The sequence below is a fragment of the Halichoeres trimaculatus genome, unplaced genomic scaffold (assembly GCF_033239565.1).
Source record: "Halichoeres trimaculatus isolate MK-OKI-2021-1 unplaced genomic scaffold, fHalTri1.1 fHalTri1_scaffold_22, whole genome shotgun sequence".
Taxonomy (NCBI): Eukaryota; Metazoa; Chordata; class Actinopteri; order Labriformes; family Labridae; genus Halichoeres; species Halichoeres trimaculatus.
Window position 1 is genome coordinate 9,628,267 of NW_027437200.1, and position 15,516 is coordinate 9,643,782.

The 15,516-nt window shown below is 40.9% G+C and overlaps 1 protein-coding gene across 1 annotated transcript in view; it reads left to right on the forward strand.

Moving 5' to 3' along the window:
- The window catches only part of ablim2 (actin binding LIM protein family, member 2), an 80,398-nt gene that overhangs the window by 34,321 nt on the left and 30,561 nt on the right, over nucleotides 1–15,516 (forward strand). The window contains exons 3-8 of the mRNA XM_074661788.1: nucleotides 1,136–1,319; nucleotides 3,395–3,507; nucleotides 3,726–3,852; nucleotides 5,454–5,547; nucleotides 13,408–13,495; nucleotides 14,295–14,353. Of these exons, the coding sequence (XP_074517889.1) occupies nucleotides 1,136–1,319; nucleotides 3,395–3,507; nucleotides 3,726–3,852; nucleotides 5,454–5,547; nucleotides 13,408–13,495; nucleotides 14,295–14,353 (665 nt within the window). The remainder of the gene's footprint in view (nucleotides 1–1,135; nucleotides 1,320–3,394; nucleotides 3,508–3,725; nucleotides 3,853–5,453; nucleotides 5,548–13,407; nucleotides 13,496–14,294; nucleotides 14,354–15,516) is intronic.

Genomic DNA, 15,516 nt, shown 5'->3' on the forward strand with positions numbered 1-15,516 from the left:
GGCTCTGCTCAGTACAAAAACTTCTTTTTTACAACTTCTCAAACAAACAGCTATAAATAGGTGTGGGGGTGCGTGTGATGTTTATTTTAGTAAGTGCCTGTCACAGTGCAGTGCAATAAGTTCATGCCAGAGTTTAATTGCTTCATATTTTCATAGTTGGCTGTTTACTTTAAGACTTTAATGTGTATGTAGGCCAAAAGGGGAACAATAGAGTGGTTTTGTTTTTGATGATATAGTAATGACAATAAAAAAGAAAATTGAGCTTTACAGAGGAAAATAAAATAATTAGTGAATGAGTGCTTATGCAAAATATAATCTAAACAGGGTGAGCAAGCAAAGCGGTGGAGTCTTATTATCTGGGTAATAACTTAAAAGAAGGTATTATGCTTTTTTTAAGTCTGTATTTTGTCCCTCTGGTGCCCCGATATAAAAACAATCCTTATTTTTCTCTGACTGGTGTTTTAGAAAACCACTTTTTTAGCCTCTTTCTGAAACACTTTCAATTTACTGCTGTTTCTTTAAGGCACCCTGCTCCACATAACCCCTTCTGTCTGATTGGTCAGCCCTCTGAGTGCAGGCCTTGGTGTTTGAGACCTGCCCCTCCAACATATCATGAACAAGTTGGGAAATCTTTTTAGCATGACCTCATTATTTCAAGAAGTCTTGCAGAGATCTTGTAAAAATCTTGCAAAGAACTCACCAAGATATTGCCAAGATATCACACTTTTACTTCAAATCAATGTTTGGAATATGGTAAAGAAAAGTACCTGCTCTTTGGTTGACACTATTGATTTAAGGATTAACTTATGTATAACGTCAAAAAGGATGAACAGGCCTTCTGCAGGAACATTTCTATTGATGTTCCTGTCATCGTTCAGCTTTTCTCATTCTTGGAGCTTTGCAGTGGCACCGCACACAGAAGTAAGCCGTTATGTACATATGTGGATTCATGTGACATGGTTTAAGAATGTATGGCGCCTTATCAGGACATGGTCTCTGCTGAAGAGCAGGTCAAAGGGACAATTGTGAAATATTCAGCTGTTCATCAGGTGTTTTCATAAAGTATACAGATATAAACCTTGTCTGTTTGTCTCTCCTTGTTTCCCCTCTTTGATCCACCCCCTCCCTCCTGCAGTATGTGGAGTCGAACTGGCCCAGGGAGGCTTCTTCGTGCGGCAGGGTGAATACATCTGTACTCTGGACTACCAGCGGATGTACGGCACACGCTGCTTCAGCTGCCAGGACTTCATTGAGGGGGAGGTGGTGTCTGCTCTGGGAAAGACCTACCACCCCCGCTGCTTCGTCTGCGCCTCCTGCAAGTAAGGCCCTGTTTACACCTGGCATTAACATCAGGCAGAAGGATCAGGTCACATGTGGGCAGATCTTAAGCTGGAGTGTTCATACTTTGGCATTTGACACTTCATACGCAAACAAACATGGAGCCTGATGCACCTTATGACTTAAAACAAATATTAACAGAGACTTAAAAACTTAGACAGTGGAGTCACAGGACACAGCAGACCAGTGTAGACGCACGCCTTTCAGACCACCTCTGTGCAGCCTGAGTAACTGGATCACAGTCCAGCCTCAGGACAGGCCTATCATACAGGGATCTGGGCATCTCAGGATTTATCTTGGCCAACTTGCGTTATTACCTTTTTTTGGGACACCAGAACCATTTCTTTGGGCTCTTTTTCAAATTTTGGCAATGAGGCCTTCAGGTCCTTACTGGTCTAAAAAGAGTCTCGTTATGAAAATTAAACAGCACAAGGCCTTTGAGGCAATTAAATGCTACTTTAAATGCAAATCAAGGCAGACACATCCAGACACTGATTCATCCTTTAATAGGCTAACTGTTCTGCAAAACTTCTCTACCACTCTCAGCTGCTAGCTTGACCCTTTCTGATTTTTTCATCGTTTCATTTCCTATAAAAAGTAATGTATTTCCAGAGGGAGGCAGTGCACCCTCAGTTGGCACATCTTCTCAGCAATAAACAGTATTCTCTGGGCAAACAATTTTGTACTTAAAGGGGCTGTAAGGAGTTGAAAGTAATCTTGAAAAAGTCTCCCTTCCAGATATATGCCTGATCGTACTCCACACTTTAAAATGAGATTATCAGTACCAATATTGCTGGTAACAGGTTATTTTTAAATTGCTACTTCTTAGCTTCCAGTTCAGGTCGACTAGGACCAGATTGATCAATGGCATGTCAAGGTCCATATGACAACACTGCTCTGGCTGATGAAGTTTAGTAGAGAGAAGAGATAAAACACAGAGATCTGTGGTTTCTTCTGCTAAAAACTGTTTCGATGACTAATTCTGTAGTGATGGTGGACACAAGAGTGTAACTGTCAGACAAAAAAACGACAAAAGAGCAGAAGAAAGCTAAAAAGGAAAGAGATACAGCCCAAGCTAAAGGCTAATTAGCCTACATACACATTTTTTCTGTTTTTTTTGTGTGAAGTAGTGAGCTTCATTTCTCAGTCCTCAGAAAGGTAACGTGAGCTTCTCTCTGAGAGGAATCCTGAGTGTTTGCTCAATCAGAGAATCCACTTAGCCCACTCCCACTGATAGTGTTAACTGCCTTTTCAGCTGGGTGAGGGTTTCCTACGTGTGTGTGTGTGCGTATGTTCTTAGCTGTGTGATCCCTTCACTGAACCTGGGATCAGAATGTTCCAGTGGTGCATTTGAGGGTTTTGTAATGTGATCATCCTCACTCCTTTTCTCCCCTCAGAAAACAAAAATCTCCTTTGTGCTGAAACACACGGCTTATTATGCTGGATGTAAAAATAGAGCGGAGAGAAAACACAGCTTCAGATGAGGCTTCAGACACACAGCTGTGTGTTTATCTGTGTGTGCGCAGAGCTGTATTGATCATCAATAATTCATCTAGAGAAATCTTGCTCTGCTCTCCACTTTCACCGTCTGTCTCCATGTTTCTCTGCTGCATTTTGTCTCATCTTCACCTCTCACTGCAATCAGACGTCTAGTTATGATTTAATAAAGTAGTAGACATAGTCTGGGTTTAAACACTGAAGCCTTAACCTGTATTCTTCTTCGACACCATGATTTACTTTTTTAAAACAATCGTCCCTTTTGGCGTTAAACAGACAGGATAAAGTGTGTTGCTGCCTTGTGATTGTACAGCTGTTGTGACACAAATATTTCTTCTTTGTGATTATTTAAATAAAAATCTTTCTGACCTGTCTGCTATGAAACATTCCTCCTAAAAAGCTGCAGAGGCACATAAAAACAGATCTGTACACTGATGCTCCCAGACTTGCTCCAGAGGCAAACAACAGATTTGTAAGCTTTGTGTCGCACAAACAATATGAGCGGTTTCCTTCATCTAATCTAATGCTGTGTGCTCTTTCCGTCTTTGTTTGTTTGCAGACAGCCGTTTCCAGCTGGCGACAGAGTGACATTTAACGGGAAGGAGTGTATCTGCCAAAATTGTACCCAGCCTCTCCCTGCCAACAGCCCTGCTCCCATCCAGGCCGTGCACAGTCAGTACTTTATGTCTCTCAGTCTAAAGCATCAATCAGAAACTTGCAGCCTGCTTACCATGATTTGTTGCTTTGCTCATTATATTTTCTGTCTCCAACCATAAATTAAGTCTTTCTTGGACTGTCTTAAGTCCACTCTCGGGAAATCAAACGTTCTTTTTTGTCTTTTGCTAAATCATAATGAAATACTGAGGTGAACTCTATGTTGTTTCCTGCAGACTGCTGCGGCTGTGGGAAAGAGTTTAAGAACGAACAGTCTCTGGTAGCGCTGGAGAAACACTGGCACCTGGGCTGCTTCAAGTGCAAAGTCTGCAACAAGGTGCTGAACGCCGAGTACATCAGCAAGTGAGTCAGAATGGGTTTGGAAACACAATGCTTTAACGACACTGCACCATCCATGTCCCTGATCAACCTTTGTATGACTTAATGGCATCAAAACTTAAAACTTTTAAACACAAAGTCTTTGCTCTCAAATCATGAAAAATAAAAGGATCTCATGTTCTCCCCCAGGTGGTAAAAATGCTCACCTCATCCTGCGATTACACCCCACATTTTCTGTGTGATGTTCAATCACAGGTTTTATGGAGCATGGAAACAGAAAAACAACAGCACATCCTCTTTCTCTTCTTACACATTTATCCAAACAGTGCTGGATGACCAGCTTCTTCACAACAGTTATAGTTGAGCTGGATTAGATTTATCCATCCAGTTGTAATATTTATTGCCTATCACATGCAGACTACACAAAGAAAGGCCCTTTTTGTGGATTCAAACCCGGAGGCGACAGCGCCAACTACCTCATAATGCAGCCTGGGGCAGATCTCGCTGTATGGAAATTCACTAATTATTTACTTTCCTATTTTTTCTGATGCTTTTTGACCCTTATTCCTTCTTTAGACATTTTATTTTGCATTTAATAGCACTGTTTAATTTTCTGCCCAACGGCCAACCTCCAGTCAACAGCTTGGTTCGATACCTAACTCCATTCTTGACAGCTGATTTATCTATGAGCACACTGTTTGGGGTGAATTTTCTAAAAAATCAGTAGTTTAGAAGAAGTTAAGATCACTGGTTTGACCAATCAGAGGCATGGCTGATATGATTGACAGGTGGGAACCATAGACTGTATAAAACATGGACGTAGTCTTTCTGACATCACCCGTCTGTTCCTGAAACCGTGATATGACACCACATTTGATATGACACCAGCTGTAAGTTTCCTTTCGAACAGCTACAAGGTGTCCGTTAGTCATGTGACCTGAGCTGTGTCTCTGATTGGACAATAAAGCGATCAAAATAACTTCTAAACCGTAAAAGTTTGTTTTTATGGCTGGGTGTGTACGTGAGTTCCGGTCTTTCTGCAGCCAGCCTCAAGCGGATCTTCAATGTACAGGAACTTTTAGCACTTCCACATAGGCTTCATTTTTACTAACCAGATTTTGCCCCTTGGTAGTAAAGCTTTAGCTGTAAGTGAGGAGGCTCAAAGCCAGCCCCTTTACCTCACTGGACCTCAAACCAAGTTAGGAGTAGTTGTATTTTGAATACCCAATGACAGGCTTCAAAGACCTGCTTTAGAAACAGATCAGTGATGTCACAGAGACTACGTTCATATACTGTCTATATCTCTACCTGTATGGAATATAGAGAAGTCAAAGGAATAACATGAATATTGTAAAAATGATCACTGGTACTTGGTTTCAAATCCAGAGTGTCACTGAAATTCAAAAGACGAGTCAACGAAGCTAATGTGCACTTAGCACAGATTTTGTGTTTTTGTCCAAAATACCAGACAAAGATGTCATGATATTACGTTAGATTTTTATTACAGTAATGACTAGAAGTATGACATTACGGCACTTACCACTAGGTTTTCAAGTTGAAGTTTCTTGCACAGGTTTATCTTTGCTGCCTCTAACCTGCTGACTCATGCTGTCTCGTCTGATCAGGGATGGGATCCCCTACTGTGAGATGGACTACCACGCCATGTTCGGCATCCAGTGTGAGAGCTGTAAGAAATACATCACTGGGAAAGTCCTGGAGGTAACCCTGTTGCTCTACACTGTTGTTATTTTGTGATAGAAAGCATAAGATTCAAGAGCTGGCTCCATTTCTGCAAAGCAATCATAAAAATTTCATCACAAGAGCAACATTACGACCCTTTCTAAGAAACCTGAACCAGTTTCTCATCATGTGTAACTTTTCAGAGTTTTCAGCTCTGACATTATCAGAAGCAAAATGAGAGCACTGAGATTAATCCCTCTGCAGTCTGCTGTGTGCTGCCCCTCAGAGACCAACCAGATATTCAGCGCAATCTCTCTCAGTAGGCTGCGAGCTAATGGATTTGACCTCACTCTGCTGCACTCTCACATGTTACCTTTCCGTGCTCCCTTCCCTCCTCTCACCCTCAGGAAGGTTGAAAGCTCCTCAGAGTTCTGACATCACAGCTTTCTAAGTCCTACTTTTTTAACACGCATTGGAAACCACAAGTAAAGTATATCTGTATCTTTGATTAAACCATAAAAAGAGTTTTAGTGACACAAAATCAGCCCTTTGGTTCAGTTTATGAATTTATCTGATTATCTGATTTTAACAGAAGGCCTGCTTTAAGGTATAAAATCATACTTTAACTACATTATGGGATCTTAACATCCTCGGTAAGAGTTGGGATGAGTTCTCAGAAGACGTAACAGTTGACTTTCCTTGCCGTAAATAGGTTGCTAATGTTAGATAAAGACTATGCAACAATTAAAGTCAGTCTTTTGGAGATAAAAGCAAAAAATGTATACATAAACAGACTGACTGTGTAAAGAAAGCATGGTTCGTTAAGTTTATCTGCCTATATAAACCAAAAGCAAACTCTCTGTGAATGTTTTCCACCAGAACCACATGAATCAAAAGACAAGTTTTTTCCATTTAGCTCTAAAACAATTAGTGTACCCCTCTACTTATCCATTTTAATCTCTATTTTTATCTACTTATCCTGCAGCAGGTCTCTGGAGCAGCAGTCTAAATAAGACATCCCTCTCCTCAGCAATGTTTTCTAGCTCCTAGGAAATCCCCAGACGTTCTCAGGCTGAAGGGATCGACAGTATCTGTCATTATGATACATTATGCAATGATATGATACGTTATGTACATACACACAGCCAGGCCTTCTTCTATGTGGCGTCCCTGAGGGTCTAGGTACTCTGAGCTCTTTAAGATAAGACAATACTTCTCCATTAAGAGCTTATAAAATAATGCTATAAGGTGTGTTTTGAAGCAGTCAACACAGCTGAGCCTTCAGAAGGATACAACCAATGAGAGCCGAGAGTGAGCAGCTGAAAGGATTGTCAGAGGCAGGTAGAGATCCAGAGGAATGCAGCTTTACTGAAGCAGTCTCTTGTTCTGCAGGGATGGAGGGATGAGACATGGGATACTCTCCTAGGGCGTAGCGAGGGATGAGAGGAGGCAGAAAGGAAGAAAGCTTTTAGACAAGAGGTCCTGGAAGCTACCGCTGTGACCTCAGAACAACAGAGCAGCATTATTGAGACCAACAATAATCCCTCTCTCTTTCACTTTCTCTCTGTTCTCTCATCACATGGCACCTCTCACATTCCCCCTCTTATAAACACCGATCAGGTTCCAGAGCGGGGAGAGCAGAGGGAAAGGAATCAGATGAGAACATGTTTCTTTGCGCTTTCCATCAGTTTGGTATGGAGCTGCTGGGTGTATATTTGATTATTCGGTCTTTTTGGAGCCAGAGTCAGTGGAGCAGGACTAAAAGCTCCTGTACCTGTTAAATGTGTGTTTGTTGGTGGTGTGTTTATGGGCCAGGGAGGAGCAGAGTGGTCTTGTGTTTGTTTGCTTGAGGCTGGATATACTTCTGTTCCCCTTTCATTACCTCATACCTTTAAACATGAGACGAAAGTTTAGACCAGGGGTTAACTAAGGGGTAATTCAGGTCATTTTAAACCTGGATTATACTTTTTTTTCATTTTGGGAGTAAAAATATGAGAAAATCTGGAACACTATTAGATCTCGTCAACAGGCAGTTTTGAAGAGTGTTAAGAAAACTGAAACCTAATATTTTAAGAAGAAGAACACCTCATTATAATACGTTCACTGAGTGGGTTTTTTTCCACCAGCTAAATCCACCAGACTCTGTTCATAAAAATGGTAGGTTATCTGTTTTGTAGAATGCAGGAGTTGGTGGTCTACCTCTCCCACAATAGGGTTTTGTTTTTCAGTGTCATTCTTGGGAATGAATAAAATCATTATTTTTCTAACCTTGTATATATCATGGCTCGTACTGATTTTGTTTTGCAAACCTATGGAGTCAATACTCAGCCTCAAAACAAGACAAGTAACATTTTTATTTTATCAATACAATGTATGTAGAACATATTTAATTTTTCACCTATAGACATTATGAGTATGTTTTCATGAATACGGTGGCAAAGACCAGAAGACAGGAGGTAGAGTTGAAGGAGGTACAATTGAAGATATTAAAACTTTTTTCAAAGGAATGATGATGATGGAAAGGATAGCACAGGTTAGATGTAATGGGAACATATAGAGATGTTTTGGAGTCGTAAAGAGGAGGGATAGTGGTAGAGGGACCCTGAAGATTGAGGAAGATGCAAAGGAAATGGTTAGAAGGAAACAAGTGATTGGCTGGGGAACTGTTATTGGTGAGAAATGCACAACTAAACTGAGAGTGTTAAAAGAGAGGTGTTTTGGTCCTTCTCACATCACCTGTGCTGAAAAAGCCTCGCAAATATGTACATGTTGAAACGGGGGGATTGATAAAATTAGATTAGATAAGGCAAGACGAGATGAGATTAGATAATCCTCTAATTTGTCCCACAACAAAGAGGGAAATTTTGAGAATTATAGCAGCAAAAGTACTTAACCACTGGTGTGCATAATCTGTCATAGTATGTTGCTGTCACAGGCCACAGCATCGACTTATCAGCCGTACATTTGACAGAAACCTTTATGTCTGCTGGTACTAATAATTTCAAACTTTTATCCGCCTGTACAAATGACAATCTTGACGATTGTATCATGCTTCCATAGTCACCGAGGTTGTTTCCAATATTTGAAAACACTAACACCAAAATTAGCTGCGTAGTGTGAAGGTCGACACGTTACTCCCACATTTTGTAAGATAAAGAGAGCTGACTTTGTCATTTGCGTTCATTGTAGCTAGTATGGTCAGAATCCTTAGAGAACTTTTAGTCACATGCACTATGTCATATTTGAGCAGTTCAACCTTGTTCTGGGACCTTCCTATCTTTCCATGTGCATTTGATGAATGTGAAAAATTGAGGCAGGATTACTTTCCCTCCTTTTTATGTGCCTACATAAAAAGTCAAGGCAGGTAGAGCATCAGCAAGGACCCCTCAATGGTGCAGAAAAGGGCGTCAGTAACAATACATATGACACTGGTAAAATCAGACACAGCACAGACAGAAGGATCAGGGATGGCAGGTCGCTGTGAAGGCAGAACACAAACAGAACGCCCGCTTTGACATTTACCGAGTGGATAAGTAAGAGGTAATGGGCTGAGCTGTCAGCTGATGGGTGCTGGTGTGAAGATCAGCTGATGTTTGGAGGCTTAGCTTTCCTTAGCAAACAGCTCAACTAGAGTCTGTCCTTTTTAAAATAATATCCATCCTACTTTATCAGAAAAGAAAAGCAGTTAAAGAGGGAATACTTTGATTGGATGCTAATGAAACAACCTGCTGGAGCATAAGCAAAAATATTTGCATGATGTAAAAAATTTTATTGCTTGAGGTCTAATAAAAGCATTAAAACAAAGTTCCTGTGGTGTAAATCCCCCGAGCGATGGTGACACGCTCTATAAATACAGACCAGGCTCTTTGCCATCCGTTTTCATTATTAAATCAAATGCCAGCCCACAGAGCTGTCATAGTGTATTAGTTTAGACGCCGTTCGCAGCCACTCCACCTGTGCTGCGCTGCTCTTTGAAACAGTGACAGGAGAGCAAGCGTTCAAAATGTCATGACATTTGGTGGAGATCAAAGCGTCGGCTTTGCGGAGACGTATCAAGTCGTAACGAGCTGGCATCGGTGGAAGAGGTAGAAATGAAAACGAGTGCCTCGATCTCATCTCATTGTCATTGTGTTTATTTAGTGCTCTTTATGTAAATCACCTGTCACTCACACAGAGAGGAGGTGCTGAAATGTCTCGCCTCGTGTCAGGACAGTGTCAGTAGAGTAAAGTGTAACAATTTAAGCAACATTTCCCAGAAATAAAAGTGGCTGTAATTATCATTTGAAAAGCAGATGGTCAGCTGGAGGCAGATAAGCAGCTTTTGCAACCTCACCTGACCCTAAACCCCTCTCTTGTTCTTTAGCTCTCTGAACTCTTTACCGTCTGTTTCTGAACTCTGCAGGAGTCTCAGCCACAAACCTCAACCCTGGCTCAGCAGCTGCAGCCCTGCTCCAAAGTAAACCATCCAATCACTAGCTTTCATTTCCCCCCTCCTCTTCCCTAACTTATCAGTCCAACAGGACATTGAATATGATAATTTTCCCTCACACCGCCCTGGACTCTGACAAAGGAAGGATTTGATTGCACTCCTATCTCCTTTCCGGACCTCTCAAGCTTTCCATGTTCGAATTTCATCCCAGCTCCAGCTTTTATCTTTTGGCCCCCATGTTTCTAAGTCAACTTCCTTTTCTGTGCCTTGGTCCTTTTATCTGTTTCAGCTCAGGTCAGGTATGAGCTTTTGGCAAGGTGTCTGAAACATGCTGCCAGTTTGAGGCCTTAATACCCAGACCTGGATTCTTCCAGCTCATGTTGGGTCCGTTCTGCATCTCCCTAGTTTCCTCCTCCCTCCAGCTGCTGTTGATCAAGCAGGGTGGTATCCCAGAAACAGGGTGTCTACGTCCTGTTTTCTGGTTTCTGTCCATGTTGAAATGACGCAGCAAAGTGGAGCGACCTCTGAGGAGTTGGATGTAATCAGGCCGCTGTTGAAGTGAGATGGGACGCCTCAGGGAGGCAGAGATCAGCAGACAGCAGATGGCTGTTTCACAAGAAGAGAAAGACTTCATCACAGAATCCATCTTGATTTGTTCAGTTTATTATTGAGTCCATAAATCAAACCTGCTCTGAAACAAGAAAATCTGCCAGCACAGTGAGATAATTCAACTGCAAATCACCAGATCAGCTCTATGAAAGCAGAATAGTGTTTAAACCACCAAAACAGGCTTGATGATTCAATTAAAGCAGTAAGTGATTTGGGTGAGAATCATTTTTAAGAGCCTCATTTTCCAGGCTTAACTCCTGATGCTGGTAAAGCTGTGTGTTGCTGTCGTTAGAAGCAGTAATTTTTACATCTGATCATTTTTATGAATTTCACAGATTTCAGGTGACACAGTGAAAGCATTTCTGGCTTATTCGGAAATTTTGAGCCCCTACAGCTCTGTGAATTTCACTTCCAATGTGTGTGTGTGGATTAACTTCACTGCTGCTTTCAGCTTCTTCAAGGTTTACCTGTCGTCATCTCAGTTACCTGTTAGCCAGGTCAAACTCAGCTGCAGATTTTCATTGACACGTGTCTCAGAATGATTAAATCTGGCTTCAGAGGTAGAAAGACCTTTGCTTCATGATATCTCTACAGTGCTTTTCTGCACTATTTATAATGCAGTGTCACATTGTCAGGAGTTATTAATGATGAGCAACTTCTGCACAATAAAATTCTGGCGTGGGGTGAAAAACTTTTGCAGAATTGTCCCCTGTTTTTGCACAGTTCAAGTCTCTGTGCTGACTTGATGTTTCATGGCAGATATAGAAAATAGTCATTAATGATCAGTTCCTCCAAGTTTAAGAGGTTCCATTCCATTGAAAACCAGCAATACATTTCAGTTTTAATCTTGAATTGTTATTGCACACTTTCTAGAATTTTGCATTTAAAATCAGTTTTTGGTCCTTTTTAACAATATAATGTAATATTGACACCTCAACATCGCACTCTGTGGGTGATGTGGATGCCTGCAGACAATCTAACTGCACCAAATGCTCAGCTTATAGGAGGTGGCTCAAACTCAAAATACCTCAGTGACACTTTTATTCTGTTTGACACAAAATGCAAATTTATTCTTGACTTGTCTGAGCCATCAGGGGGATTTTTAAGAGAAATGTGCACAGGAACAGGAAGACACTGGGGAACTGATATTAGGGTATGCTGGAATGGACATTCAACCATTTATAGAGAGATTTGTTTATCAACAACGGCGGATGCGCGTGCAACTTGGGTGCAGAAGCACTGCGGTGTATAATGGTTTGTCAACCGATGTGGAGGAGTCAACCACCAAAATCCACATCTTTTAACTTAATGTAATCACTTTGACGGACAAGACAAATCAGTATTTTGAGTATCAGCAGTTATTATTGCTTGTTTGCAGTCAAACCTGGTTAACTGAGGTTGGATAAAGACGACACATTTAATTACACACACGCAGACGTCGCTGGTGTATCAGTGTAAAGTGTGACCCTGTTAACTGGTGACTCTCGGCCGTTAATCACGGCTGCCGTCGGCTGAAAGTCACCAGTTAGCATGGTCGCTATTAACGCCGAAACACCGGTTGCGCTGTAACGGTCGAAACTTGACAGAAGTTGCCTCTATTGTGTTGTATTGTTTTTGACAGCTGTCCACAGAAAAAAAAATATACATTTTGATGCTTCTAACAGGTTGAATTTAGTGTTTAAAAAACGCTAACTCGCTTGAATGAATAGAGCTATGCTGCTTCTGCGGTCAAGATGCGTGCGCATCTTTATGATGATGTAGACTGATATTCCCTCTACAGGGCTGTTAACACTGACAGCCTTATTAATAACATTTACAAAACAAAGAAACTGCAACAAGAGGCACAAGGTCAATCAGATCAAACCAGTTTCAAAGGCTAGCATAACAAAAAGCAAACATAAGCAGTAACATTTCATGATATGGATCAGTTCTTTGTCATAAGTGGCAGCAGAAATAAAGAAACCTTAGGTGACCTCACATCTTATAGTGACTGCACACATATTCACCCAAGCGTGCCAACGCAGACTATTGTATCATCGTTAAAGTTTTGTTGTTCAGTAAATTATGTTCTGTGATGTGTTTATTTTTTGTTCTGGTGTAAAATATGTATTTTTTTTTGTTTGTTGTTTATATATATATATATATATATATATATATATATATATATATATATATATATATATATATATTATTTATTTATTTATTTTACATTTTTTATTTCTCATTTTAGTGGTTTTAATCTTAATCTACAACTTCACCATTACATTTTCCATTAGACCCAGTATATAGGCTACCTTCATTAATGGGTCATGTTTCATTTCCTGTGTCATCATCAGGATTTATAGTTCATAACCTGAGTTAATAGAGTCTTGAGACGCATTTATCACTCTCATCCCTGAATCATCACAAGTAGGGCCTCATACACAACACAAGTGCTCCCCCTTGTGGTTAAATGATAAAACACAATCTCATTTTTTATCCTCATTTCTAACAGGTGGCCCCTAAATCAAGCAATGCTAATTGGACTAAATTACTCTTAGCTCAGCAACGCTCCTGGGACTTGTAGTTTCTGCTGCAACAGCTTTTCTAAGGAGCTAATTGTGTCAGTTTGAAACAAAATGAACCTTCAGAAACACAGATCAGCGTTTGTTTCATTTTGTGCCCAGGATGGCAAAGTCAAGCTGTTTTCAAGGTAAAAAAAAATGAACTCTGAGAGGCAAGAGATTACATTTGGGAAGAGTTTTCTATCTGAAAATGTTTGGGGACTCCTTTCTTCTTATCCTCTGTTGTCCTATCTTCTGACAGCTTTATTTGGTGCTGAATAGTTGAAATGTAACTGTTTTTTCTTTTCTGCTCATTAGGCTGGAGAGAAGCACTACCACCCCTCATGTGCTCGCTGTGCCCGCTGTGAGCAGATGTTTGCTGAGGGAGAAGAAATGTACCTGCAAGGTAACAATACTACAAGAGACTCAAGACAAATATCTTCAATCTTTAAATGTTAAGTTTAGAAGCTTTTTCTGTCTATACAACTCTGCCTCTTTGACACCTGCTGTAATGCCTGCTGCGCCATAAACCCAGTGTGCTGTGGACCCCTTTATTACCAATAATCTGGGTTAGCAGCTTAGTGAATGAATCATGCGCACTTGTGCCTGAGTCACTCACCACAATCATGAAGGTGTAATTTACTGCTGCTGCAGCGCTGACTCAAAGTAACAGCTGCTGCTCTGCCTTGGAGCTGGATTTTCTTTATCTCTTATTTGAGCTGCTACTTGTCACTTGATTTGCAACAGCTTTGTGAAATCTCACACATCCTGTGTAAAAAGATGTCACCTGTGTTATGTAAATGTTTCATCTACAATGGTTTGTGGTTTAAAGCTATGATGCTGCATAAGACAGGAGCTCCAAAAACAGAGGCTGTAGTCACTGTGGCATCATTTGCAGATTTTCCCTCCCTGCCTCGACTCTGTTGTTCTCCTCCCCAACATTTCCTGTTTCAAATATCATTTGCCAAAAAGGCCTAGTAACAAACATATAAAACTTTGCAAGGCCAAGACAAAATAATGTTAAAGCTTACAGAAAACACATCAGTTTTTAAAATTTAAATTTGCTCCAGTGGATCAACCAAACAGCCAGCAACAATTTCTCACCCTAGAGCTTGCTTCTTTCAGAAAATGTGAATGGATATTTGAAATGTTGGAATTGATTTCTGACACACTACCTCCTTTTGTTTCTGTTTCTGTGTCTGTAGGATCCTCTATCTGGCATCCTCCGTGCAGGCAAGCAGCCAAGCAGGAGGAGAAGAGTAAGGTGGGTGGAAAAGACCTCAGCATAACAGTCACATTATCAAAAGAGAGACATGATCCAGGCTGTGGTGTCATAAATCCAACAATTAGGACCAGAATAGACCACAGAGTGTTATTTTTAGGCTTTTCAATCACACAGCTGTGGATCAGCTGAAGGAGTGTAAGTGACAGTTCAGAAACACATACCATGGTTTAACATCATCAGCCCTGCAGCTTCACATCAAGTGTCCACCCTCCCTCAGTCTCCCTCCTCATTCCTCATTCCTCATCTTAACCCGTCTCCTTCCCAGAAGCAGGTCCGGATACAGCTCAATGACATCCCTGAGCAACAGGTTGGTGCTCTTGAACATCCCCTGCAACCCACCAAACCTCCTCCCAACCCTCTGCTGCATGGGTTGATCATAACTGTAGACGTTTTACTGCTTAATCTGCCTTACATTTATCTGCAGGCACGCTTACAGACAACCTCCTGTAGAGACCTTTGATTGGTCAGTAACTGATGGTGTGTTTATCAGTTGGTGCATGTACAAAGGAGCTTTGACATGCAGGTAGTGAGGAGTGGTGTGTCTTAGTGCTTTCTCTGATTGGTGCTGATCATCAGTTTCCAGCACAGCTTCACTAATTGCTCCATAGAGGCTCAGTGTGATTCTGTTTGATACCATAACAAAACGAGAATTTGCATTTACACTCCGCGTGGCAGAGAGGTGAAAATGATTCTGCTTTAAGAAAATCAAACATACAGATATTTTAAAACAACCTGTTTTTAATGTTGGAGCTGAGATGTGATTCACACAGCATTTAACAAAGACTAAGGAAACTGCCAGCCAGCCTGGCACTTTCCAGAAGAGGCGAATTACAATCTTTCTCAAAGTTTTTCATTCTTTTGAATCCTCTTTTGTTTTGGCTTAACATTTTAAATAAAGCACCATATAGTTAGCTGTAGCTGCTGCTAGCATAACTAGCTTACTTTCTAGTATAGTGCAATTTTCAAGAAAGGTTAAAAGAAATAAATCTCAGGATGTCGCCCATATTAACTGTCTTATGTTGACTGATGGTCCTAGTTCAAGCCCAAATTGACCAAACCTCAAGACCGCTAACAGAGAATGAGCTATGACGCTAATGGGTCAGTTGTAGCAATACAATGAGGAAAGAGTTCTTTTTCGCCAT